Source organism: Cibotium barometz, chromosome 4 (genome assembly GCF_041138505.1).
Source record: "Cibotium barometz isolate CiBa-2024 chromosome 4, ASM4113850v1, whole genome shotgun sequence".
NCBI classification, from domain to species: Eukaryota; Viridiplantae; Streptophyta; class Polypodiopsida; order Cyatheales; family Cibotiaceae; genus Cibotium; species Cibotium barometz.
In genome coordinates, this window is record NC_141049.1 from 12,263,994 (window position 1) to 12,291,896 (window position 27,903).

The 27,903-nt window shown below is 45.1% G+C and overlaps 1 protein-coding gene and 1 pseudogene across 3 annotated transcripts; both read right to left on the reverse strand.

Annotated features, from left to right (window-relative positions):
• Positions 1-1,273: 1,273 nt before the first annotated feature.
• LOC147638914 (uncharacterized) lies at positions 1,274-2,517 on the reverse strand (annotated as a pseudogene). The gene is made up of 2 exons (XR_015263364.1): positions 2,042-2,517; positions 1,274-1,953 (listed from the first exon to the last, which is right to left on the reverse strand). The product of XR_015263364.1 is annotated as an uncharacterized LOC147638914 (transcript).
• A 2,362-nt stretch (positions 2,518-4,879) lies between these two features.
• On the reverse strand, positions 4,880-27,114 carry LOC147638915 (S3 self-incompatibility locus-linked pollen protein). 2 transcript variants are annotated; one of them, XM_086785466.1, is made up of 15 exons: positions 26,994-27,114; positions 26,481-26,923; positions 24,000-24,062; positions 23,550-23,897; positions 23,381-23,459; positions 14,605-14,666; positions 13,413-13,507; positions 13,251-13,330; positions 13,091-13,174; positions 12,680-12,796; positions 12,494-12,579; positions 12,271-12,377; positions 6,191-6,282; positions 6,012-6,088; positions 4,880-5,870 (listed from the first exon to the last, which is right to left on the reverse strand). In XM_086785466.1, the coding sequence occupies exons 2-15, from the start codon at positions 26,643-26,645 to the stop codon at positions 5,130-5,132; spliced, it is 2,196 nt and encodes a 731-aa protein (XP_086641592.1). In that variant the 5' UTR covers positions 26,646-26,923; positions 26,994-27,114; the 3' UTR covers positions 4,880-5,129. The 2 variants fall into 2 exon arrangements, with proteins under 2 accessions (XP_086641592.1, XP_086641584.1); XM_086785458.1 differs by having other exon boundaries at positions 4,880-5,915; positions 26,994-27,109.
• Between the last annotated feature and the right edge of the window lie 789 nt (positions 27,115-27,903).

A 27,903-nucleotide genomic window follows, 5' to 3' on the forward strand; every position in this document is an offset into this window, starting at 1 on the left:
GGTTGTGGGATAGTTTTCAATCACAAAAAAATGCTCTCTTTCTGTGTGGCAGGTGGCACATTAAAGCCTAGTGGTCGGCACATGGCTGGCCATCAAAGGTAGGCCTGTAGACTATTCGAGGTATGGCCTTCTCCAAGAGTCCCAACATCATTGCCTTTGGGATTGCCTAAAGGATCAACAGGTTTGGCAGAGGATTCTCTGTATTTTCCTTACGAACCGGACCCCTTGGGGCACAGTTGCTTGGGCCGAGGCCGAGGCCGCCATGGTATGTAAGGAGGATGGTGGGGAACTAGCCTTCCAGGTCTCTCATCTCCATATTTCCGCAGTTCGAGTTCAAGCTTGTCAAAGTCATGCAGCAACATCACACACACCACCCTAGCGCATTGAGCAACATCGGTGGCTGGGCTCCCATCTCCTAGCCGTTGCTCCCCCCCAAAAAACCTGGCCGGAGGAGATATCTATGACAAGGTGCCACCACACCCTATATATGGCTCTTCGACTTCCCATGTTCTTGCATATGGGATAATCCACAACTTCCAGTCATGCCATAACCCGAGAGTAGCTACGAGAATTGCCACCTCTAACACCCTCCTTCAATTCGAGCACCTCAATCAAACAAGTTAGGACTGCCCAGGACCACACAAGCCGAGCTCTAATACCATGTCAGAGTCGCGCAGCAGCAGCAGCACGCACACCACCCTAGGGCACTGAGCAACGTCAGTGGTTGGGCTCCCATCTCCTAGCCGTTGCTCCCTCCCAAAAACCCGTCCGAAGGAGATATCTATGACTAGTTGCCACCACACCCTATATATGGCTCTTCGACTTCCCATGCTCTTGCATATAGGATAATCCACCACAACTTCCAGTCATGCGATAACCCAAGAGTAGCTACGAGAATTGCCACACCTAACAAAGCTCTCTCCACTAATCAAGGTTGATGTGTACGTACTGTACGTAATGTACGGTACGTATTTGTACGTTGTTCCGTACAGATAAAATTTTTGTGTACGTAAAAATACGTACCATTGTAAAAAATATCAATCTATATGGCATTTCATATCAAAATAAACATAAAAAGATCCAAATACATTTTAAATTGTGAGAGAGACCTACAAGACAATCTAATAAGGTCTTTGCTAATACGCATTTAATTAGTAATCACAAAACCCTTGCCGCATGTTGTAAAACTTGTTACTTCAGAAATCAAACATCAGATACCAAAACCATTTTTCAATCAGATGACAGAGATCAATCTTCAATCACCAATCACCACTCTTAGAAGTTAGCTCTATATAAACTGATGAATCAGTGTTCACACAACAAAAGTCTCGACTCTCATCCATGTCAAAAGGCTGCAAATGCATCAAAACAAACTGAATACAATGCACATACTACATAGCAAGCTGCAACACTACATCATAGAAATGTCCTCAAAAGGCCCATAAGGGCTAGTCCAGAGTCTAGACTCCACAATGAAACATGATCTAAGAGTCAAAACTCCTCATCAGATGATGATGATGACGATGCACCAGAAGAGAGCAAGTCCCCATCTGTCAAGACATTGCCCTCGTCGTCATACTCAGGCTCTGCCATCACTCACGGGCACATGTGATGATGTGAAAGATGTATCATGAGATCCATGTGCTACATCATCATCTCCTGGCTCACTCTGAGTATGAATGAGAGTGACAGCCTCATTCGCCCGAGTCCGCTGCGTACGAACAGGCAGCTTCCCCCGACGAATGCTCCTCCGTCTAGCGCTCTCTGAATCTGCAGCCTCCTCACGCAAAGGTATCGCCAAAGCCCGTGCGCGTGACCTTGTGACACGACGATCGATGCTCTCCAACTCTCTATGAAGGAGTCGTATAATATCTGCCTGCTCGTCTCTCTGACACGCTGCTCCACGTCGCCCTCAGTAGAGGTTGGCACCATCTTCACATGGGTCGGATCTGCCTGTGGAAAAGCAAAATCCGACAAGTCAGAACCACAAGAAATGACTTATATTGAAATGTGTCAAAAGACGTACGACAGTTAAATATACCTGCTTGGGTGCCCCCAAAGCATGATAATCTCGCACGAGCTTCATGTTAGCTCGGCAATACACTAATCGCTCCAGCTGAGCGGTACTAAGTCGATTGCGGATCTTCGTGTGAACCAAGGAGTAGGCACTCCAATTGCGCTCACAAGCACCAGCAGAACAATCCTACGATCACGAATCACGATACGATTTCGGAGTCAAAACCCTTAATGAATCAAACTTTAAAGATGGATGCAATTGTGAAAGAGTCAAGAGTACCTGCAAGAGGATTCGGAGAGCAAGATGAGTCAGCTTTGGAAGACCTTGTCTTCCATAGCTCTGCCACCACGTGAGAGGAAATTTCGTCGCCTCCTCTCTCAAAACCACCGCTCTAGCAAAGGATGGTCCTAGATTGTTCATAAAACTCACCATCTCTGCATCAACCTCAAGTTGCTCATCCTCGTCGTACATTATGTTGATGTACTGGTCTTTCTGCGTGAGCAGAGTACATTGAAGGAGATGTTGCACTCCACAAGAGTGCAAGCAATCTCCATCTCAGCCACTTTTTGTCTCTCTTTCACCCACGAAAGAGATGACACACGTGAAGGCAAAGTACTATGTCTCAGCACATGTGCATCATCATCCTCATCACCCTCCTGCATGACACGGGCCCTCTTTCTGCCCCCTGTAGACTGGCTATCCTGTGTAGAAGAATCACCCATCTCCCCCACAAGCGCATCATGAAGTGCATCTTGAGTGTGCTGGCTGCCCCTTACCTTCTTTGAACCCTTTGCTGTTGATGAATTCTCATCAATGAGCTTGTCTCTGATATCCTGCGGCACCTGCTTGTTAGGGAGAAAAGGACCTGTCGCCAAATCCTCAAGAAGACCTCGTGGCATTGCCGTATGTGGTTGGAGCCACCTTGAAGCTTCCCCCACTGTCTAGCGTTGCCGTATGTGGTTGGAGCCACCTTGAAGCTTCCCCCACTGTTTAGAGCACCTTGGTTGTTCCTCTCTCTCTCTCTCTCTCTCTCTCTCTCTCTCTCTCTCTCTCTCTCTCTCGCCCCAAATAGTACTAGATAGCCTTCTCCTTCCAGCGGCAGCCAATCCTAGGAGAAGCAACCTTCCCCTTCTCAATTCATTGATTCTCACTCCCCTCTATGGAGCTGAGTTTGTACTTAGCCATTTTTGTTGTTTTGTGTGGTGACTAAGCAAGATATCTTTCCCCGAAAAGAAAACTCATCAATAAAGCCTTATGTGAAGGCTTTCCCCTTTCTTGGACCACCCATATTATCCATCCATAAAGCAAGAGACCCCACCAACCTCGAACAACTAGACGATTGTTATGATAGGCTATTCGAGATCTATGGGTAGTTTTGGAGACTGAGATCACTCTTTTGGCAAGGAGGAAAGCAAGGACAAAGAGCCGCCGGCCAAGCAAGTTTCATGAGAAACTAGTCTAGTATCTTTACTCTCCGAGCCACCATTCAAGAGACGATGACATAGAAGCCACATGTATATTGCTTTTTTGTGGATTTTTCAGAAAGTCTTTGATTCGGTCCCTAGATCCAAATTTCTAGACCGCTTGGAAGAGTTTCAATTTCCATCGGATGATGTATGGGGGGTCATGGCACATAGGTGTCTCCACCACTAGTCACTACGAAACTTCAACTCTATAGAAAGTATTTTTTAAGGCTTTCTGAGCATGGACTTATTGTGAGCCTTCACTCTTAGCTATCATAAGAAGCACGTGTCTCATGCCATCCCACTGTCTAGTAATGAAGTCTTGTAAAGCATATAATCGCACCCCTTGAGACGCACGGATACAAAAGATAGACATGCCAAAGGAGGTCAAGATGGAGGAGCATTACATGTTCAAATGCCAATCTCACTATGAAATTCGGGGGAGATTTTAGGGTCTCTTCCGTGACAAATTCAACCGGTTCTCGATTACGAGGACCAAGGATGCCTAGCTAGCTTTGTACCTATTGGAGATTCGTCGCAACCAGAAGACCATGCTCAAACAGCACCTACGGAGTCAAAGCCAACGCGATAACTCTCACTGATCCAATATAGTCTTCTTTAGATTGCATTCAATCTTCTTTAGATTGCATTCACCCAACATCAAAGAGAGTAGCATCCAAGCTTGATAGCTTGAACCAAGCTACACCCCAACCACTCATGGCATCCTTCAGCCCCATGCACCCGTGGTGCCAGTGAGAGTGATTCCTCTTAAGAAGAGCCAAAAGCCACGGCATCCAAAAATCCAAGCCTTCTAATTACCAGCTACAAGTCGACGACAAAACTCCGTCGCCAAGGAGAAGACACTCCATGGGCAAGGGCTGCTATCATGGCTCTACTCTCCATTATGGAGAAGGATGGTGCTACCATTGGATAAGGAGACCCTAGACACATACACGGAGTATCTCTAGGCATCTTACAAACACCCGCATGTATTACGATGGTCTTCATTTTATTTCATTGACCGTACTTTTTATTTCCATGTAATGTTGGTCTCATAGACCCATTGGGTCTTTTGTAGACATTAATAAAATCTTCCTTTCTTTCTCTCTGCCCCATCAGGACTAGGACTGAGTAACAATGACACCCTTTAGCATGTGTAAATTGAAAAGCGATTGAACTGCCAAGAACATCATCATCACTAAACACGTATGTGCTTTATTTCATTCAATATTTTTTCCCTCACGAACTTTTCTTCCAGTCTTGACCTACAATACAGCACTAAACTTCAACGACTCCACTCAGTAAGCCTGCTACCAAACAAACTCGAAACCAAATTAACATGGGCAAAGGAATACAATATCACTATGGGGTAGTGTATAAAGACATGAAAACCCAACCATAAACAAACATACATACATACATATTTATTTATTTATTGGGAAACTAGCATACATTGTGAATGGTAAAGGTTAATATAAAGCATATATGGAAGTGACCTTGTCCTCTCAACTTCATGTTACAAACTTTGACAATTTACAAATAACGCAGCGTAGTTACTTCAACAGAAGCACCACAAAGTAAGCCAAAAAAAAACATGTTGGAATTAATTAATTCTTTTTTAAAGAATGGCCATTCTATTTTGAACACATTTACATTGTGTGGCTATCACCTTCCAACATATTCCTAACACGCCGTCGTAGTCTCTGCATCCCCCCTTCCCCTTCAGGTGGTCTTTGAGAGGTATTATTTTCATGAGAACCAGTTGAATTGTTCTCTCCATTTGAATCCCGAGAAGTAGGAAGATACGAAGATAAGTGCTCTGAAGGACCCCCTAAAATCCAAAGCAAGATGGAACCAAAAGAGTTCAATGCAGTAGCTTGTGATAGCGTGTTTCCGGTTGATGCGTGAAAGCTCTGCTGCCCAACACCCTCGGTTTCCCTACCAGATGTAATTTCTGGATTCTGCCCACTTCTAGCAGGGGTAGCACCATCACTAGCACGGCTGCTGTCATTGACAGGTCTATTGGTATCCTGTACAGAGTTATCCGTCCTTACATGATTTCTACCAACACCATTCCAATGTTCTACCCACAACCTGTCAACAGCACCACCTGGCCAAACTTGTGAGAAGGTACTGGCATTGCTGCTCACATGCTCTTCTCCAACAGCAGACCGACCGAAATGCCTTAAAAGACCTAGGTTCCTGGCATTCTCCTCTGCAGTATAATTCCCTGTTGTCCTCAAATCAGTCTCAGCACCTGCGAGGGTGGCACCTGCTGACGCTAGCCTTGCAACATGCAAGGTGGATGTAATGATGGCTGATGACGTAATTTGTACACCAGGTTGTTGGAACAACATTCTTGCCCTCAGAAACCTCTGCAAAGCTGGTACCTGCATCATATCGAAGTATTTTTGGAAGCAACAGCATTTGATCCACTAACAGCGACAACACGAGTGCTAAAATAAGTACTCACACCAAAAAAGCATCCTGCTCATATTGAATTTTCCTTCTGAGCATTCATAAAGGCTTACCTCAAAATGATTCCAAAAATACAGAACAAGATGCTGCATAAATGCAGCAGTTGTGGAGAATGCCAGGTAGGAAAATCCTGGCACATGCAAAGACATGTAATTGATTAGTACCATGTCAGAATCCAGAAGGAAAAAATCGCAACAAAAGATGGCTTTCAAGAGGTTTTACATTATCGTACCATATTCATATGAGAAAAAGTATATATGGAAAACCATGAAGTACAGAAAGAAGTATCGTGGAAAGTACTGCATCGACACAGGAGTTCGTACACTGCATTCAAAGAAACTACATTTGCATTATTCTCCACCCTCTTTATTAAGCCATCCAATGCAATATTCACAGAATCTAATTAATCTCCTACATACCCACAACTAGCCTTAGCCACCTGACTCTCACAGCACTGTTAGCTAGTTTTCCATGACTCGGTATTCTCATGGGTTCATTGTACTGCTTTTTGGTCTCATTGACCCTTGGTGTCTTTGAAAACCCCGTCTCTGCAACTGTGTGCCCCTCTTGCCCTTGCCCTGCTGCACCACCCCTTTTTCCCCCGAATTTCCTGCACCCTCACCTGCCTGTTCCTCCTGCACCTCTGTACCACCGTCATCACTTCCCTGGTGACCCCTTCTGCAGCCCCCAATTCTGCACTTCTCTTCCCATTTCTTCCTTTGTTGTTCTCAGTTTTGGTGAAAGTAGCATAAGGATGTATAGATATCCTTGCATCTGGCATGTGCATCTCTCTGTACCATTGGCAACATCTTCCCTCAAGAATGAAAGAAAGAAAGAAAGAAAGAGAAAGAAAGAGACTTATAAACATCTGCAAGAGGCCAAAATGGCCCATAAGACCATGGAAGTACAATGTGTATAAATAGAGCATCACTAAGAGCTATAACAACAAAGAAATAGAGGAAAAATGTACTAAAGCATGGGCTCTGGCCATGTGTGCCTCTGTTAGGGCTCTATATCAAAGCAATGGAAACTTCATCTTTCAAAGGATGATATAGTGAGTCCTGATGAAAAGCAGAGAGGGCTGCCGTCCAAGTGGTGGTGGTGGTGGTGGTGGTGGTGGTGATGACAAGGGTGCTGCAAGACCTGAAGGGTGCAAGCTCTGGTGACAAGGGTGCTGCGTACCTGAAGGGTGCAAGCTTTGGTGACAAGGGTGCTGCGTACCTGAGTGGTGGTGAGGAGCAGAGAGGGTTGTCGTCCCGAGTGGTGCAAGCTCTAGTGACACGAGTGTTGCATACTTGAAGTGGTAAGCAGCAGAGATGGCTACCACCCGAGTGTTGCAAGCTCTAGTGACACGGGTGCTGCGTACCTGAAGGGTGTCGATGATGAATATAAGCAGAGAGTGGGCTGCCGTCCCGATGGTATGATGTAGCAGAGTGTGGACTGTTGTCCCGATGGTGAGAGCTGAGGCAAAAACGCTGAAGTGCTCTATGTATAGCAAAGGGGGCTGCTGTCCCATGAGCTGTGGAGAAAACACTGATGTGCTGATGTAAGCACTGAAGATCTGCTGATGATAACCGCTGATGTAAGCACTGATGGTGTGCTGATGTAAACGCTGATGTAAGCCTGATTGAAGCCTGATGTAAGGCTGATGTAAACGCAGATGATAAACGCTAATGTAAGCCTGATGTAAAACGCTGAAGATAATTGCTGATGTCAGTGGTGATGTAAACGCTGAAGGTCGCAGAGAGAGCTGTTGTCCCACGGTGTGGCCTGTAGCAAAGAGTGGGCTACTGTCCCGTGTAGTGGCCAGATGAGAAACGCTGATGTGCTGAATGTCAGGCGAGGATATGCCCGGCAGAAGCAGCAGCACCAACACATGATAACCGATATATGCAACGAAGTGGTACACTTGGTGAAGTGATGAGGCAAGCTATATCTACCAGGGGGGAGTGCTGGTCGGTCAGCCTAAAGGCTGTATAGACCAGCAGCCAAGACAAAAAATCCCCAAATAAGACCAAAAATACCCCCTAAAAAATCCCCTTTTTAGGACTGGGAAAAATATTCTCTTCACACGCCCTCTCAGGCCAAAAGGGGGACCATGAGAGAAGATGAGAGAAGATGATGGATGCTCGGGTCCCACACTGACACACTGGCAGAAGGAATGTATCCCCCTTTGGAAACAAAATCTAATAAAGTCAGAGAGGACGATCGTGATGGCAAAGGTGGTGAAGATGAATGGATGTACATGGGTTCATCGTCTCCCAAAGCAAGATCTTGAACAGGGCTCTCCCCTGAGTAAGAAGTCCCATTCCCTATGTGGTCCAGATCAAAGTTTGGAGAATCAACTTCAGGTGAGAAGAATTGGTCCTCCAAGAGTGCGGGTAGACGATCCATGCTGTGTGCTCTCGAGCTCTTCAATCCCTTTGCTCACGATAGCTCTAGTACCATGTGAGGGCAAAAGGACAAAAGGACCAGATGTACAAGAGATCGGAGAAAAACAACACAGCATGAAATATGTGAGTGAGTCTATATATAATGGTGAGTGAACGTATGTACAAGAGCCCTCTAATGTGAGGTGACTCTAAGTAGAAAGACCAGTGTAGAAGCAGAGATGATGTCGGAGAGCTGAGGCATGGTCGATGACGAAGCCTCGCATCGATGTGAGGCAAAGCACTCTGAGCGATAGTCGGTGTCAAAGGCTCGCGTCGGTGGATGCAAAGGCACTCCGAGGTGGTAGTGGCAGCGGAAGATGAGGGGATGTAGGCTCTGGTGACAAGGGTGCTGTTGTACCTGAGGTGGTAGATGAAGAGCAAAGAGGGCTGCTGTCCCGAGTGGTGGTGGTAGATGAAGAGCAGAGAGGGCTGCCGTTCCGAGTGGTAGTGGTAGATGAAGAGCAGAGAGGGCTGTCGTCCCGAGAGGTGGTGGTGGTGGTGCAAGTTCTGATGACAAGGGTGCTACAAGACCTGAAGGATGCAAGCTCTGGTGACAAGGGTGCTGCGTACCTAAAGGGTGCAAGCTCTGGTGACAAGTGTGCTGAGTACCTAAGTGGTGGTGAGAAGCAGAGAGGTCTGCCGTCTCGAGTGGTGCAAGCTCTGGTGACACAGGTGTTGTGTACCTGAAGTGGTAAAATGCAGAGAGGGCTGCCATCCCAAGTGGTGCAAGCTCTGGTGACACGGGTGCTGCGTACCTGAAGGGTGTCGATGATGAAGATAAGCAGAGAGTGGGCTGCCATCCCGATGGTATGATGTAACAAAGAGTGGGATGTTGTCCCGATGATCAGACCTGAGGCAAAAATGCTCAAGTGCTCTATGTATAGCAGAGGGGGCTCCTGTCCCATGAGCTGTGGAGAAAACACTGATGTGTTGATGTAAGCACTGAAGATCTCGTGATGATAAACACTGATGTATGCACTGATGGTCTGCTGATGTAAACGCTGATGTAAGCCTGATGTACGGCTGATGTAAAATGCTGAAGATAAGCACTGATGTCCGTGCTGATGTAAACACTGAAGGTAGCAGAGAGGGCTGCTGTCCCACGGTGTGGCCTATAGCAGAGAGTGGGCTGCTGTCCCGTGTAGTGGCCAGATGAGAAACGCTGATGTGCTGAATGTCAGGCGAGGATGATGAAGAGATGTTGTGTAGAGCCCAGCAGAAGCAGCAGCAGCAGCAGCAGCAGCAACATATGGTACCAGATATATGCAATGAAGTGGTATACTTGGTGAAGTGATGAGGCACGGCTATATGTACCAAGGGGGAGTGCTGGTCGGTTAGCCTAAAGGCTGTAGGCCAGCAGCCAAGACAAAAATCCCCAAATAAGACAAAAATACTCAAAAAAATCCCCTTTTTAGGGCTGGGAAAAATACTCTTTTCACACCCCCCCCCTCTCAAGCCAAAAAGGGGACCATGAGAGAAGATGATGGATGCTCAGGTCCCACACTCTGACAGAAGGAATGTATCCCCCTCTGGAAACAAAATCTGATAAAGTCAGAGAGGGCGATCGTGATGCAAAGGTGGTGAAGATGAATGGGTTCATCGTTTCCCAAAGCAAGATCTTGAACGGGGCTCTCCACTGAGTAAGAAGTCCCATTCCCTATGTGGTCCAGATCAGAGTTTGGAGAATCAACTTCAGGTGAGAAGAATTGGTCCTCCGAGAGTGCAGGTAGACGATCCATGTTGTGTGCTCTCGAGGTCTTCAATCCCTTTGCTCACGATAGCTCTGATACCATGTGAGGACAAAAGGACGAAAGGACCAGATGTACAAGAGATCGGAGCAAAACAAAATAGCATGAAATATGTGAATGAGTCTATATATAATGGTGAGTGAACATATGTACAAGAGCCCTCTGATGTGAGGTGACTCTAAGTAGAAAGACCAGTGCAGAAGCAGCGATGATGTCAGAGCTCAAGCACGGTCGATGACGAAGGCTCGCGTCGATGTGAGGCAAAGCACTCCGAGAGGTAGTTGGTGTCAAAGGCTCGCGTCGGTGGATGCAAAGGCACTCCGCGGTAGTAGTGGCAGCGGAAGATGAGGTGATGCGGGCTCTAGTGACGAGGGTGCTGCTGTACCTGAGGTGGTAGATGAAGAGCAGAGAGGGCTACTGTCCCGAGTGGTGGTGGTAGATGAAGAGCAGAGGGCTGCCGTCCCGAGTGGTGGTGGTAGATGAAGAGTAGAGAGGGCTGCCATCCCGAGTGGTGGTGGTGGTGGTGGTGGTGGTGGTGGTGCAAGCTCTGATGACAAGGGTGCAAGCTTGGTGACAAGGGTGCTGCGTACCTGAAAGGTGCAAGCTCTGATGACAAGGGTGCTGCGTACCTGAGTGGTGGTGAGGAGCAGAGAGGGCTGCTGTCCCGAGTGGTGGTGTCGATGATGAAGATAAGCAGAGAGTGGGCTGCCGTCCCGATGGTATGATGTAGCAGAGAGTGGGCTGTTGTCCCGATGGTGAGAGCTGAGGCAAAAACGCTTAAGTGCTCTATGTATAGCAGAGGGGGACTGCTGTCCCATGAGCTGTGGAGAAAACACTAATGTGCTAATGTAAGCACTGAAGATCTGATGATGACAAACGCTGATGTAAGCACTGATGGTGTGCTGATGTAAACACTGATGTAAACGCAGATGATAAACGCTGATGTCAGTGCTGATGTAAGCCTGATGTAAGCGCTGATGTAAAACTCCAAAGCCTGCGCTATAGACCATCCAATAAATCGAATCAGAGGGTGATATACTCCTTTTGGAGGTCGGGGAAGCAGACCGTCACAAGGAAACCAGATACACCTGCCAGGGGGTCAGATGCAACGTCGAACACCATGGGCATCTCGCAAAGAATGCCTAAGCGCTACATATCATGACGGGACTCTGCTGCAACACACGATCAGCCATCGCAGGTGAATCAAATCCAGCTGAGAGTAGCCAAACCAAGAAAATGAATGCCAGTGATTTTTCTGGGTCGATGATGAGGGCTGCCTAGAGATTTTCCGCCCACAAGGTGGCTCCCTGCGATTTTGCAAACCAAAGTAGAGGATGCGAGGGAGGATACTGTTGAAGCTAAGAGCTAGAGGTCCGCTGCTGAAAATAGGCAAGAGACGATAGCCTTGGTCAGGGATGACAGAACGGCTGCCATGGAGTCCTCCTTTAAGGCGAGAAGACCAAAGACGCCTACTCTTGCCGAACAACCCAGAAGCGAAGCACCAGTGCTGAGGAAAATGGGCGACGGAAGAGGGAGGGCTGGGGAGATGGACAGCTCCCGAGAGGAGCTGACAGGGAGACAGGCCGCGCAAGGGGAGGTGAGGGCAAAAGCAAAGAGAAGAGGAGGGGAGGCGGTAGCTCAAGTGGTGAAGTGTTCGTATTGAGACCGGGAATAAGAGGAGGGCGAGGATGCGCAGTGGAGGGGACAGGGGGCGGCACACAGTCAGACGGGCTGCGCTGGTGGGCGAAGGATAGCTGGTAGCGAAGAGGAAGAGGCAAAGGCTGAGCAATGGCAAAGGACGGAGGCAGAGCGGAAGGGGAAGGTGGACGCAGGCGGGCAACGGGCAGCAGCGCAATGGAAGGAGGAAACCGGAGATGAGGGAGACGGAGAGGCGGAAGTAATGGCAAAGGCGAGGAAAGGACCGCGCGGGGGGGGGGGGGGGGGGGGGGGGGGCGGGGGGGGGGGGGGGGGGCACGAAGGCTTGGGCAGCAGGTGCAGAACAGGGGGAAGCTCCAGCGCGAGCTCCCTTTTCAAATGTTTTATTTGCGTTACATAAGACAAATCAATATAATGCAATTGTATAAGATTCGTTATTGGCAAGATAAATCATTTACGATGCGTTGAGTTTTTACCTGATCATTGTAAACAACTCACATAGCCAGACTAATGTAAGAACCATAAAAGCCAACAGCTGATCTTCATAAAACTCAAACAAGAAAAATAGGATCCCAATCATTATCTGTGAGCCACATAAGGACCAATATTTAGATCCTAAAATTTGAAGTTGGAGGGACAAGGAGAAGGAAGGGGATTGTGTTCAAAGGTTCAAGAAAGGCCCAAAAAGATGCAACTTACAGGAACAAAAACTAAAGACTCTATAACATGTACAAAAATAAGTCGGAAAGTGGGTAGCCGATGGCGAGCATGGTACTGGAGTTGAACTGCATATCAATCCATAAGAATTTTAAGGCAGTTAATTGACTTCTTCTCTCAACCAACAGTACTAGGACAGATGACCAAAAACTCACATAACGCATGTACCTGTAAATTTCAGCATGCGAGCTTGAGTTTCTCGTAGAGTGAAAGAGACAGACATTGTTGTTGTAAAGAAAACAAACAATGACATGATAAGTACTCCACATTTGGAGATGACGTAGCCTGCATGCCAAAAAGGAAAAAAATAAACTCCATTTGTAAAGGCCTTCTCAAAAACCTGAAAACTTGATCAAGCACCATTGCTCATTCCACAGTTCCATTGAGACAAACTGGTTGAACAGGCATGCTAAAGGCATTTTAACTGCGCCTGGACCAATGCCTGCTTATGCTCGTGTGCATGCTTGTATGTGACCATGCATGTGTGCATGGGCAGACGCTTGTACATGATTATGCATGACGACACACCATGCCCGTGTCTGAAAACTTTTTTGAAGCATCAAGAAAGCTTGAAAATACCTTGGAAACTGCTTGGAGCTCCCCTTGCTTCACGAGGATAATTCAAATCATACAGCTCTTTTGTTTGATAGTTGTACAGGTAACCTGAAACCAGACAGAACTTGTAAGCCCTAGTATATAAAGTGCAGTCCATATAACAGTTCACTCTTAGAACCACTACCTTCCCCTCGTGCTTCCAACAAGCTATTCATGAGAATGGTGTCATATCCAACAAGGCTATTTATCAATAATTGCTGCCACCTGCACAGCACAACTCTCAAGTGACCACAGTGCACCTGAACAGTTTGAAGTAAAAGATCCCACTCAAGCCACACAAAAATACCTGTTACCAAAACAAGAGTTTCGAGCAGACATGCTTATGTTGATGGTGCGTACACTGTGTTGAGCCTTTGCATCTTCTGGAAGTAACAAATAACCCTGAAAACTTTCACGATTGAGATGAGACATAACGTTTTATCCCCCCAAGAAAAGATGCTTCCATTAGTTGTACATTCAAGAATGAACTATAACCTAGATAGCATATACACAAAAAAGGGGGCTCCCTCCAAGGCGGCTTCATAAGAACATGGGGGGCGGGGGGGGGGGGGGGGGGGGATAGCCACACTTGGGGGAGGGGGGTCACTATAATACCACTCAACACCAGAGTCCCTGCAAAGAGAAGGGGCCCGGCCTTCAAGTACAGCTCAGGTATGAGACATAACTTAAGGTTCAAAAGGCCCAAAAGCATGCTGCATATTATATTAGAAATTGAAAGCACAAGAAAAGAGATGTACATTATTGCTTTTTGCCAAGCTGCAAATCCCAGTCTAAGAACAGACAGGCACTTTTAGTATTCCACTCATGATATGCCATCATTAGATTGATTATGCAGGAGGTGCCAAGGGACCATAAGGGCTTCCCTTAAGCTTGCCAAGGTGTGAGCACACCTATAGAAGCTCCACCTTAGTCATAAGACATCTCACAACGGGAGCAAAGGAAATTTCAGGGGGCATTTAAAGAGTATCACAAATTCAGGGTAATATTGGAGATATTCGGTGGAATAAAATTCTTAGGGGGATATCCAATCAGGACAACAGAAACTTTACAAAAACACACACAAAAGTTGGGTGAATTTGAAAATTTTTGTGGAAATTTTCTAAATGGCCGTAAAAAATAAGGCATTAGGGCAAAAAACATGAAGCTAGGTTCATATGTATCATTAAAATATCCAGATATCATGCACAATAGCATGAATGAAATGAAACAGAACTAGAAAAAAAAAAGTGAGCAGAGGACACCGCGCACACATATTTATAGAGAGAGCAAGAGTGCCACTGCAGGTGGAGGAGCTGAACATACGATGGGGAGGTAACCGGATTCGGAAGATGTGCACAACAGCAACATGCAGCAAGTACGAGCCCACCAGCAGGGAAGAAGAGGGGAGGTTAGGAAAGGGGAGGGGGAAAGGTGGCATGCTTTTTCTGTATATCATTAGCCATATAAGCCAAACTAATAGCTTGGAAACGATACCTTACCCTTTCAACACTATACAAATACACCGGTTCGAATGCATCGCTACCTTTTTCAGGCCATCCCACTGCAAAACAACAAAACATCAATACGCCTCCAAGTTTAAAAATATAAATAATACAAAGGATGAAGAAATTGCAAAGCCAAAAAGCTACTTGAAGTCTTTTAAAAATTATAGAGGTGGAGGGAGGAGGAGTGAGGTGCCCATGGGCATGCAGCATGGTGGCGAAGTATATATATACCTAGATGAATCCAGGAACATGTCCAAATTCACCTTTTAGGAACGTGCATGTTATATACTCATGGTAGTCAACCCACAAGACTATATAACTATAAACTTTATTATGCATAGTATGGACTAGATACCACGACATCCCCACTAACGTCATCAGTGCCCAATAGTGGGTGTAGAACTCTGTATCAAGATATGCTCTCACACACGCACTACACACACACGCACGCACGCGCGCGCGCATAAGAGCATATATTCACACAAAGGCCTTCGTACTGAGTTTCTATCAAACCTCCAGAGATGCACGGTAGACTCAACCATAATGAAGCCTAGCACTAAGGGAAGTAGCAAATAGAAAGAATTAGTCCAGCAAATAAGTAGTTGATAGGGCAAATGCACCACTAAAGATAGAAAGAATAAGCACAATATCAATTGACCGCAACTCGGACGAAAACTTCACAACACGAAATCCGCATGTCTGCTAATACGGCTGAATTATATACCTAGATGAATCCAGGAACATGTATGTTGCCTATGGAGATATCATCCAATATGTCTCTCTCTAAAAATATAGATATAAATCTCAAAAAATATATATTTAAAGGCTCAATTATGGGGACATTGCAGATACACTAACAAGAAGCAAGCCTATATGATGATCATGATCTATTCCGAATTTAGGTGGTACACCATCATGCAAATCTTAATGAGAAATATCTTTAAATTCAGGTATAATAATCAGAAAAATCTGCGAAACTTTTATTCTTATCTAAAAAGAACAAAGAAAAACCTATTCATGTAAAACATATGAAGCTATCCTGCATACAAAATTCATGAAGTTTGTGTTTTGAAGTTTCTATGTTTCAAGCTTCAAATTCATGAATCATTATGTTTTTTGGTCATCCATGTGCAATTAGCATTGTGTATAATGGCCTCTAAATTCTCAAATTGTATTTTAGTAATGATTCACATTTCGATTTTCGAAACTTACTGGTTTTGTAATTTCTAGACGAAAACTTTCTAGGTGAAATTTCAAAAACCTCAAAATGTTTCTTGTGACCATGCAAGCTATCATGTCAAGCTTACGTTTTTTTTTGTTGGCATTGCCTCCGTACTATGCATACATATAGACATGTACCGCATGTGACATACCTCACCTACAGTGCCATGTGACAGACCATGACCACATTGGCCAGCAGAGATGCGTGCACAGGACAAACAGCAGAGATCGGCCAGCAGAGATGGGGAGCAAGCAAGGCAGACTGCAGTATGGGCTGCCTGCCTTGCCAACGCACTGCCCGCCTACTTCCCATTTGAAAAAAATGATGTTGGAAGGTTGGGCCAGGCCGATGAGATGACCAGCAAGCAATCAATTGATCATAAAAGGGACTACAGACCAGCAATAATCAATCAAAGAGTCTCATGTCAAGATTTGTGTCACTGAAAACAAGTGCCAGCCCTATTTCACCATCGTTCTCCTTAGCAAGCAACCAGAATCTTCTTCTAAGCTTGGACTAGGATTTGCGAATTTCTACAGGATCTCATTGATGTAGATATGCGTACATGTCTATATGTATACACTTAATTGAGGTGATCAGATGATCTCAAGAAATAAAAATTTAAGCTCAAGAACACATGAAGCTGTCCACTTGCCAGCTCTGCTGTCCCGCTGCCCACAGCTGCTCCCATGGGCAGCCCGCAATTTCTAGGCCATATATGCCACAAGCTCCATGAATTCCAACATCGCTACAGTAAAAGACTGGGTATAAACCACACTGCTGCCATTACTTTTCTGACTTCAACCTCAGAAGTCCATGCTATTTATTGGCCCATTATGGATGGCAAAAGCATACCCTAGTTCTCCAAATCCCACGGTAAATATCACACGAAGGGAGCCCATGCTCATGATGGAAGACACCCTAGAGCACAAGGCTCCCTTCCAATGGACCCATTGAAATACACAAGGTGCATCCTGTCACATCTGTAACACAGTATTTGTTTATATACCTAGATGAATCCAAGAACATGCCCAAATTCACCTTTTAGGAACATGCATGTTATATACTCATGGTAGTCAACCCACAAGACTATATAACTATCAAATCCATTATGCATAGTATGGACTAGATACTACGACATCCCACGCGTCATCAGTGCCCAATAGTGGGTGTAGAACTCTGTATCAAGATATGCTCTCACACACGCACTCCACACACACACACACACACACACACATAAGAGCATATATTCACACAAAGGCCTTCGTACTGAGTTTCTGTCAAACCTCTAGAGATGCAGACTCAGCCATAATGAAGCCTAGCACTAAGGGAAGTAGCAAATAGAAGAATTAGTACGGCAAATAAGTAGTTGATAGGGCAAATGCACCCCTAAACTCTCTGGGTGACTTCTTACTCCACCGCTAAACTCTCTAGATGACTTCTTACCCCACCACTTAACTCTCTGGATGACTTCTTACCCCAACAAATGCACAGTATTTGTTGGCTAACTCTCTGGATGACTCTTACCCCACCACATAACTAGGATCTACAATTGTTTACAGCTTCAACTTTTCTGCCAACCCATAACTGAGTAAGTTCAAAACAATTGGGTGGGGTAAGTGACAATAAAGGAGGAAGTGGTCTGTAAGAGGAAGTGATAGCTCAAGTGGTGAAGGTGTTTGACTAGGACCAAGAGATCCTAGGTTCAAAAACCCCCTTGGTGCTTCCTTCGCTATAGGCGGTGAAAAATCAGTAACTACCGGGAGGATCTTGGGCCCAAGGCCAGTTGGGGCCGCGCGCGGGGGGGTGGGGGGGTGGGGGGGGCCGCAATACCTTTCAATGTCACAAAGATCCGGCCTGACCAGTCGTTTAAAGTACCAAAGAGGATGAGTGCTAGCAACAGACGGTTCATTAGGGCAGCAAGCTGCTGCAGCCACAGTGCAGAAGTTGATTTTTCCTTTACCCTTTTTTCCAAATGTTGCTTGAGATTTGCTTAATGGTCTTTGTGTGCTCCAAGGAGTCACAATACAAGCATTGTCTTGATAACCGCTTAGACACCCCCTAATATTTGATGGAACAAGGAAGCGAGGCTCTTCCACTAGAACCTTACCATCGCTAGCTTTGACAGCTCCCCACTTGATTTTCTCCTTGCCATCAATTTTACCTTTACTTGGAAGCCTCTCATGTGAAGCTCTCCCACTAGAACTGCCCTTGCTATCCTTAGCTCTGACCGCTCCCTCCTTGACATTCTCCTTGTTCCCCCTTTGCTTGAAAGCCTTTCATATGTCTAGCAAGCCATGTTGGAGCCCGTTCACAAACTTGTTGGTCTACTCCTCATGGTCCACTGTCTTGTGAAGCATAAGCAAAAGCTACAAAGGTTCACTTGTCAAAAATACTTATCATGCATTTGAATGATCTGCAGCAAGCAGCTGCGAATTTGACTGAATCATCGGATGGAATGATGGGGAAGTAAGGAACGAGGGCTGCTTGAAAGAAAGTGAAGCAAATAGAAAACACAGATGTAGGCCCAGGTACAAGACCTGTAAATGCTGGAAACTGATGTTTATTGCTGAAAACTGAGCACAAGGGAAGCCCGTAGGTGCTGTACATTGATAAGCAGCAGAAGCTGAAAGAATGGGTACAATGTTGTGATACCCACAAAGAAATGCTGCAAGAACTGTACAACACTGTGTATGGACAGCAAGCATAAAGGAGAAAGGAAGATCACTGCTGAATATCATCAGAAAAGGTAGTACATCACGTGGAGCAGCATGAGGGAGGTCTCGTAGATGTTGCCTATCACTGCAAAAGCTGAAAAGATAGATAAAATGAAGCTACGCCTACCCGCCTTTATATAGGTGGGAGAGGAGCTGGTCGGCCAGTAGCAAATCAGAGGACTAAAATCTAAAATGATGCCTAAATATAGGCAAAAAATGGCAAAAAATATGTAGTGCCTAGATGCATATGCAAGGCTTCAAATGGAGCCAGATACAAGCATAAATATGCATGGGAAAGTCCATCTGGGGATGAAATAATTTCCAACACCTCCTCTTCAACGCCAGATGGGTGGACCAACTCCGGCACACTGCAAAAAATCCTCCAAAGAGTCTGAAGGAACAACCTCCTCATAAAAGGCACAAAGCTCGCGAAGATATGGTACATTTGAATACTGAGAAGGTCTTCGGAACAAGCCACAAGAAGATCGAGAAGATATCGAAGATGAAACACCGAGATCAATCTGGAGAGAGAAGCCCTCAAGAGATGGAACCATAGATGGCTCAGAAAAATGTGGTACCTCCTCTGCATCTGCAACAAGTATTGGGACCGAAGTAGAATCCTCCTTTGAAGAAGAAGGAAATAAAACAACCACTGGAACAAACATCCTCATCAATGATAGCTAGATTGGCCAGGTTTGAAGTAGGAACAGGCTCCAAGATAGTGGAAGATGCCTCCTCTGAAACATAAGAAGGAGAAGCAACTGCTAGGAGAGAAGCCGCCAAAGTAGGAAGTTCCAGAATATATGAGGATATCTCAACAAAATCATCCACCTGCTCTGTAGAAGAACCACTATCCTCCTCTGAAAGAGAAGAGAGAAAATCTGCAATAATAGCATCAGTATGGAACAGCACAAGAGAAGAAAGATACTCATCCAAAGGGATGAGAGGAACTGATAAGGTCTCTGTCAAAAACTCCTGTAAATAATCCTCTGTTGCGGATAGGGCACTGACTTCTGAATCAAAAGTCTCCTGTGTGACCACCAGGATGGACTCATCCTGCCTCTGTGAAGATGAAAGAACAGGGGGATCATAGACAACAAGAAAAGCCATCTTAGCATGAGACTTTGTACTCTCCTCTGTCGCTGGTGAAGTAACTGAGCCATCTATTGTGGGTGAAGTGTCTGAGCCATTGGAGGAGGACTCCTTCTTTGCTTTAGCTTTAGCTTTGGCTTTGGCTTTGCGGGAAGCAGCCTGTCCGGCAAAACATTTGGCCTCTGAATGACCAAGTCGGCCACAAAACTCACAAGAATCCTTCATCCTGGAACCCTAGACGCTGTTAGAATTGTCAGAATCGTCGTCATCGAAAGATGACTTTGTGGTGACTTTCTGCTTCTTGTTGTTGTTGCCACCACGTCCACCTTTGGTCTTGCCCTTGTCCTGGGTAACAAATGCAAATTCCGGCTTCCCTTTGCCTCTCATCAAGCACTTATCATGTAAGTAGCTCAAGACCTCCTCAAAAGAGGGGAGAGGTTCACAAAAATATATGGTATCTTTGAAAGCATCAAAAAAAGAAGGAAGTTTACCTAGTAACTTGTGGACGGGGTTATTGATAGCGCTCCCAAATTCTTCAAGTTGTCATTTAAGCCGAGAGAACTCCCCAATCTTCTCAGTGACATTGTCGGAATCACTGATCGTCAACTTCTCAAGGTCTGCTTCCAACTTGGCAATCTTTACGAAGGAAACACGACCATACCACCTCTAAAACTCAAGCCATCTCTGTTGTGAATTACTCCCAGAAGAGATGAATTGAGCATTAATGTTGGGAGTCATGCAATGTGTGATGATGAGGCGAGCACGAGCATCCAACTGTCCTCGTAACGCTGGATCCACCAAAGAAGGTGTAGAGACAGAAGTCCATACACCAACACTCTCCAAAAGAAGTTTGGTATAATAGGACCAAGTATGATAATTGGTGGATGTCAGCTTCATAGAATCACCGACTTGGAGAGGAGCATAGGATGGTAGAGAAGAAGGTAGATACAGTGGAAGAGGAGAACCAAGAGAAGTGGTGGGGTGGGTAAATGGCATGGATACAAGAGAGAAGAAGTAGTGGTTAAGGGCGCGGGAATTTGGGTAGAGGGAATAGGTATCTGTGTAGAGGACACCTGTGAACTGTGAATAGGGGAAGAGAAGAGAATCCCCGAGAGGGGAGAATGGTGATCTCCAGAAGCCATCACCTCCAAGAGGAAAAACGTAGCTCTGTAGGAAGAAAAACGCAGCACTTGAGGCAGTCCCACAGCTCCACAGTAAAACGCAGGTTACTGATGAAGAAACACAACAAGTGAACAGCTCCTATATGCTGTAAAAAATCAATAGCAGCATGGGAAAAGAAACGCAGAGGTCCCTGTAGATGTTTCCCGCTCTAATACCATGAAAGAATGGGTACAATATTGTGATACCCACAAAGATATGCTGCAAGAACTGTACAACACTGTGTATGGACAGCAAGCATAAAGGAGAAAGGAAGATCACTGCTGAATATCACCAGAAAAGGTAGTACATCACGTGGAGCAGTATGAGGGAGGTCCCGTAGATGCTGCCTATCATTGTAGAAGCTGAAAAGATAGATAAAATGAGGCTAAGCCTAGCCACCTTTATATAGGTGGGAGAGGAGCTGGTCGGCCAATAGCAAATCAAAGGACATGCTGACAATGCATAAAAAATCTGAAATGATGTCTAAAAATAGGCAAAAAAGAGCAAAAAATATGTAGTGCCTAGATGCATATGCAGGGCTTCAAATGGAGCCAGATACAAGCATGAATGTGCATGGGAAAGTCCATGTGGGGATGAAATAATTTCCAACAAAGCAACTACTAATGACCTGAAGAGAATGCTAAAAAATGATGAAATGAGGGGAACGGGGGAAAGCCCTTATATACTCCTCATGAGAGCTCGTCGGCCAGCTGTAGTAGGCCGACAACATCATAATAGCATAAAAATGCTATAAAAAGACATAAAAGATGAAAAAAATGCCTAAATAAATATGCATACGCAGGACCTCATAAATGGCTAATACAAGCATGAAAATAATGCAATAGACCATCTGGAGATGATATATTCCAACACCTCCTCTTCAATGCCAGAGGGTCGGTCCAATACCAGCACGCTGAAGTAAGAACTCCAAAAGTAGCCGAAGTTCGGTCCGGGGAATCCTTTGGTTGATCAATGTCTTGTAAAGCATATAAGACTGAAAAGGATCGACGAACGCTGGACGAAGAAGAACACCTCCTCTCAAATTGGAAGGAAGAGATTCAAGTTGCAATAATGGACACATCCAAAGCAGGTGATGTAGAAGCAGCACCGGAAACAATCCAAAAGAAGTTGTTCTCAAGAAAGGGAACCACTAATAGCTCCAAGGAAAATGGTATCTCCTCTGTATCTGCAACAAGTATTGGTACCGTAGTAGGCGACTCCTCTGAAGAAGAAGAAGAAGAAGAAGAAGAAACAACTGTAGGTATTAGCGAAGTAGGAGTCGGTGAAACCAAAATGCCCTGGAGAAGGGCTAGGAACAACCACCAATAGAGCAGTCACCGGAGAAACCGTAGAGGTAGCAACTCCAAAATCCACCAAAGGTACGCTAGATGAAAATATTGTCTGGGGTAAAGATTCTCCAACAATAGGAGAAAGATGATCTTCAAACGATGAATCCTCCTCTAGAGAAGAACGAAATGAGGTAACCATAAACTCTCCTATAAACAGGATCCAATAACCGATGAGAAGCAACAACAGCCCCAAGACAAGAAGCCTCCAAAGTTAACTGAGTCCAATATGACCAAATCTAATAGTTGGTAGAAGTAGGGGAGGGTTTCCAGAAGCCATCATCACCAAGAATCCAAACCTCCTCAAGAAAGACTAGCAGAGAGGGTGGGTGTGGGAGATCCAGGCACAGGAGAAGAAACTGTAGAAGGAGCAGCACGAGAGAAGAAGAAAGGGAGGGAGGGTGGGAAATTGAAAGGAGAGGAAGAAGGAAGATCTCTCCAAGCTGTAGATCCCTGTCCTCAGCACCTAGAAGAGGGCTTCAGCAATCCAATTAGAAAAATCAGAAATCTTTACTGAAAATTCAGAAATACAACGATCCAAGCATCAGATAAAGAAAACACAGCAATCTTGAGGAAGCCTCCGTTCCCGGAAGAAAATGCAGCACCTTCCACACTGAAATCTGCAGAAAACGCAGCAAACTGTTGAAGCCTATGCTCCAAAACAGAAAACGTAGCTCTCTTATGTTCACAAGTCAGCGTTTTCCTCTGATACCATGAAAGAAAATAAAGCAAACAGAAAACACAGATGTAGGCCCAGGTACAAGACCTGTAAATGCTAGAAACTGACGTTTATTGCTGAAAACTGAGCATGAGAGAAGCCCGTAGGTGCTATACAATGATAAGAAGCAGAAGCATCTGCTAATGACCTCAAGAGAATGCTGAAAAATGAGATGAAATGAGGGGAAAGGGGGACAGCCCTTATATACTCCTCATGAGAGCTGGTCGGCCAGCTGTAGCAAGCTGACAGCATCATAATAGCATAAAAATGCTATAAAAATGGGAAAAAATGTATAAATAAATATGCATATGGAGGGCCTCATAAATGGCCAGAACAAGCATGAATATGATGCAGTAGACCATCTAGAGATGATATATTCCAACACTGCTTATGTAAACATAAGCATGTCCTCACGATGAATACAAAGCGTGCACATGCAACATACAAATGAAATAAACCAAAGAGTCTAAAACAAGATTTTTTTTTAGATGAAATGAAAATAGTTTGCACATCATACCCGATACATGGTCTTTCTGAGAAAACGCATGAGAGCCATCCTTTGCATTTGAGAAAAGCCACTCCCTTCCAGCATTCCTCTGTAAGTTGAAATGTGTTATAGTGCGAAGGTCATTCCTTGAGCATGGCACATATCAAATAGCAGTCTTTTGAATAAGGGTACGACTTACCCAAAATTTTGCAAACCTCCTTGCGGCATCCCCAACTTTTGCAAGCCATGTGGCACCATACAAGGTCCAACTATCCCACAGCTGCAACAGTGCTGCCTGTCTCTCCGCATCACTGTGCATGCTACCTTCAGCAGCCACTTTTGAATACTCACTTGCAACATGAGTTCCCTCCTCGAGATTTTTCCTTCCTATGCTTCTCCAAGCGCTTGATAAGAACCAATGCAGCCAAGATTTTCCTGCCAAAGCCAATCCACTCGCTGGTTCTGGAGTTGCTAACTGTTCACTTGCATAGACGTCGTCTAATGATTGGCTAAATGACTTTTGTGACCATAATCCCTGACCGACCATCTGCCATCCACAATAAGCATAATTTAATGCTGGCTACAATCCTAGAACACTGAGACGTGTGTTTATAACTGCCAAAATACAAAATATTAAATCCAATGTTACCTTTATTTGCAAAAGCTCGGCTTCGGCAACCTGATCACGTGATAACTCTTTTGCACAACCAGCCTAAGGAGAGGTTGTCACAAACAAAAGATCAACAAAATGAAGTAAAATAAAGCATTGTAAACATCCTAAATTCTAACAAAAACTCTCTTAATCAGACACCAACAACGAAAGGCCTAACTTTGCACTTATGAAGACGCCTAAAGATCTGAACCACAATGCATTGTGACACATCCACCACACACCACTACGGGCATCATTATCGTGAAACGTTGTTCCACACCTTAAGACCATCAAAACTCCTTTTCTTTACCTTTTAGGAGCATTAATCATCAAGATTTGATCATGTTGAATGACAAGCTACATTGCCCAAGATCACTGACTTCTCAGACCAGACATGCCACGGAGCTTACTTGGCTGGAGTCTTGGTCAAACTCTGACCAATAGTGAGGTTATGACAACAATAATCCATGTTAACTTATATAGTACCCAGTGCTACTATAAATAACCATCCTGTTATAAATAGCAAGTACACATGGATTTATTAATAATAACCTTAGCCGCCCGTATTAGCCTGCTTTCTCCGCTCCCCTAACCATGTTGGATTAGGCCACTAATCCTGAGGATTAGCACTAGGTACGTAACATACTTCCACTCCTCAGACGTTTCCACTGTTGGAAACAAAATCTCTCTAAGAAAGAAAACTAGGAAACCTATGTTGTAAACTGGCTACTATCTCCCTAATAGAGTCATCCGCTGTCCTATCTTTCCACTTGATTTAATACTTAGAAATCAACTTATTTCTAAGTTGCCTTTCCCTAAAATCAATCACCATTTCCAGTTCATGTGGAACATAAGACAAGTCCTCAACCTCAACAAGCTCCTGAGGAGTCACAATGCTATCCTCAACTCCCACGATCTCTTTCAGTCTACTGACATGAAAGACTAGACTTCTCCTCCTCAAACATTCCCACTCTTGGAAATAAACAAGGGAAACTCAAACTCCATCTAACAACTAACTCCATAATCTGGTTCACCATGTCTGCTCTTTCCGCTCATAACTCTCCCATATGAGCTAGCTAAATCTATAGCCATTGTTCCTACAACTATCACTGGAACTAGATAGAGACCAACTCGAACCAAAGTCGTGAGGAACACAAGAATCCCTCAATCCAGCTCCCAAGAAATTGGATAATCTAACATCACAAAGACAATTGTTGTAGCCAATCAAATTACATATCCTATCAGGATTGGGTAATTCTTTGTACCTAGGGGATATTAAAAATACATTCCCCCTCTGAGAACCATAGAACTATCACATACCTGAACACTCTCGTCATAAATGACCTCTGAAAGGGTTCCTATTGAGACCGTGTCCAAACCACTACACTCATGATATAGCTTTCTTTGCCAAATGCGCAATTGTGCAATTCCCACCATGCCTCAGACAAGTGCAAAGGCTATTGATCTGGAATTACCTTTGGGCAAGGACAAACGGTCGGCCCGCGCAAGCCAAGATGGCTTGGTGGGTTATTATCTAGCCTCAACACCGTGGAGGATTGGGCATCATTGATTCTGCTACTCAGAGCAGAGCCCTTCTCGGCAAGCTGGTCGTTGAGACCTTCAACCACGGGATGAGCCATGGATGGCTTTCCTCTGCGCTCGGATTTCGGCCCACACCCCATCTCTTGGTGAACCTTGGACCCCCCCCCAGTGAGGTGGATTTCCACGGAGGCCCACGCTCGTGGCCTCAACTCCTTCAAGGACCGATTTGTAGCCAATAACTTTGGCTCTAGGAGAGCCAGCCTCTAGCATGTCCAATGGGACCTAGGTGAGTGGGAGTGGCAGGACCCTTTCAACCCAAAGAGCCCGACCACCCCCTTTTTTTCACTACACTCTTAATGAAACACAAGGTCCGAGTAGAATGGTGCAAAAATATCATAAATGACCAAGTAAAAAACTGTTTCGCCCACAACTTTATTCTCAGGCTTGAATTTCACATAAAACTTGAAATCCTTTTTCTCCCTTTTCTTATACAAGAAGAGCACCTTCCAGATGCCTCAGGAACTGACACACGCCCTACTCATGTGGCATGATAGGGGTTGCCAATAATATGTGTCCGTCCTAAATCATTAATCTGTGAAGAGTCCTAGATCATTAATCTGTGAAGACTTGGGTCTACTACATGAGATCAAAGACAAAGGAGTTCCAGAACTTCAAGAACCTAGTTATGAAGCAGGCAATGGAACTCCGATGCATGTTGAGTGGATATTAATTCTCTTGTCAGAATAGGGCTCTTGAGTTTGTTACAAAAGGTAAGAAGCTTACCGCATTTGATATTTAGTTGAGAGAGACAACGGGCACGGACAAACCACAAGAAGCTCACAATAGTGGGAGGGGTTAATTACAGGTATGTTAACTGAGAAAAAAAACAACAGAGACAGAGAGAGAGAGAGACACACACAGAGACAGAGAGAGTACCTGGGATACAAAGTTGGCATGCATCACAGCGAGCAGCACGAGAAGCAGGATAGCCACAACCAGGCAGACGTGCTCAAGGAAGCCTCTCAACCTCGGGCTAAGGAATTGCGCCAGCATTCCTGACAGCCGGGCGTGCACTCTAAGGAAAGTCTGCTCCGGATCCATTCCTGGTTATCTGCTTATTGATTGCTATAACCTGGGCTAGTCTGCTATCCCTTCATATCCCCTCCTGTGCATATGCCTATGGCATCGCCCACTCATAACCCAGAGTTTTCAATGCTAGCAGATCCCCTTTGTATCCCTTCCTGCGCATATGCTTGTGACATCGCCCACTTACACCAAAGATTGTGTGTGCCCCCTTGCAATGCTAGCAAAGACCCATGATCGTGTCTGTCTTGTCCGCATAAGCCTTTCCTTGGCCGCCGCCCAGATGAAGGCGAATTCTGCACAACAACAGCCTGCTGTAAGAAGATGTAATATATGTAGGATGTAGATTACCTAGGAAGATGCAACCTTTCAAGGCCTCGAAGCCTGCGAATGCGTTATCTGCCACCACACCCAACCAGCTTTGTTTTGATGGCGATGCACCTTGACCATCTCTAGGCTCCACAACCAAAGTTATTCCTCGGTTTATAAGAACATTTTTTTATTAAAGTTGCCTTTTAGCTTGAATATGTGGACACGTCACACCCAAAAATCCATTGCAATGTTGACTTTTAAAAAAAATTGGCGACTAATTTTAACATTGATGCGGTACAAGGGATTACAAGATAGCGTCATTGGGGGTAGCCATCAAGGGTTTTTAGCCCATGACCTCAAGCATATCATCCAAACACCTTAACAATTGAGATTAATCTAAGCTTCATAACATTGGAGCACACATTTCCCCCATGCCTCCATCCTCACCCCTCACCCCTTCCTATTCAATGCTTTGTGCCTTACGCCACCTCCTTGACTTGCCCTTGGCCATGCAAGGAGAGAGAGAGAGAGAGAGAGAGAGAGAGAGAGCTCCTCAGTATCTTTATGTCCACCAAATTATGTCACTTAGAAGCTCTCCCTCACTCTATAGCGCACTCTCTGCCTTTGTGAGCCCTAGTCAAGTAGACTGGGAGAGCCAAGAACATCCCACGAGAGGAGCAAATATGCAAGTATGCACCATAGAGGTAGAGGACAAGGCTTACTACACGTTTAGATACCCATGGTATTATGAGATATAGGGGGGATTTCATTGCCTCTTCTGGGAGGGGTTCTCACCCCACTAGCATGGGTGATGCAGTATAAGAACTAAAGATGTGTCGGGATGTACTTGGTAGAGCTTAGATGACATAGGGATGAAGTATTGAGAGGACCTGCTGAGAGACAATGCCAGCCCATACGAGAGAGACATGGCTTCTTTTGTCAAATTCAAGAATGCTTTTGCTCT

Coding starts and splice junctions, on each gene's coding strand:
- LOC147638915 (XM_086785458.1), bottom strand. CDS start 26,645: ATGGATCCGGAGCAGACTTTCCTTAGAGTGCACGCCCGGCTGTCAGGA. Junction 13,331..13,412: donor AACTCTTGTTTTGGTAACAG/GTATTTTTGTGT, acceptor TGTGCTGTGCAG/GTGGCAGCAATTATTGATAA. Junction 12,797..13,090: donor AGCTCCAAGCAGTTTCCAAG/GTATTTTCAAGC, acceptor TTTGGCATGCAG/GCTACGTCATCTCCAAATGT.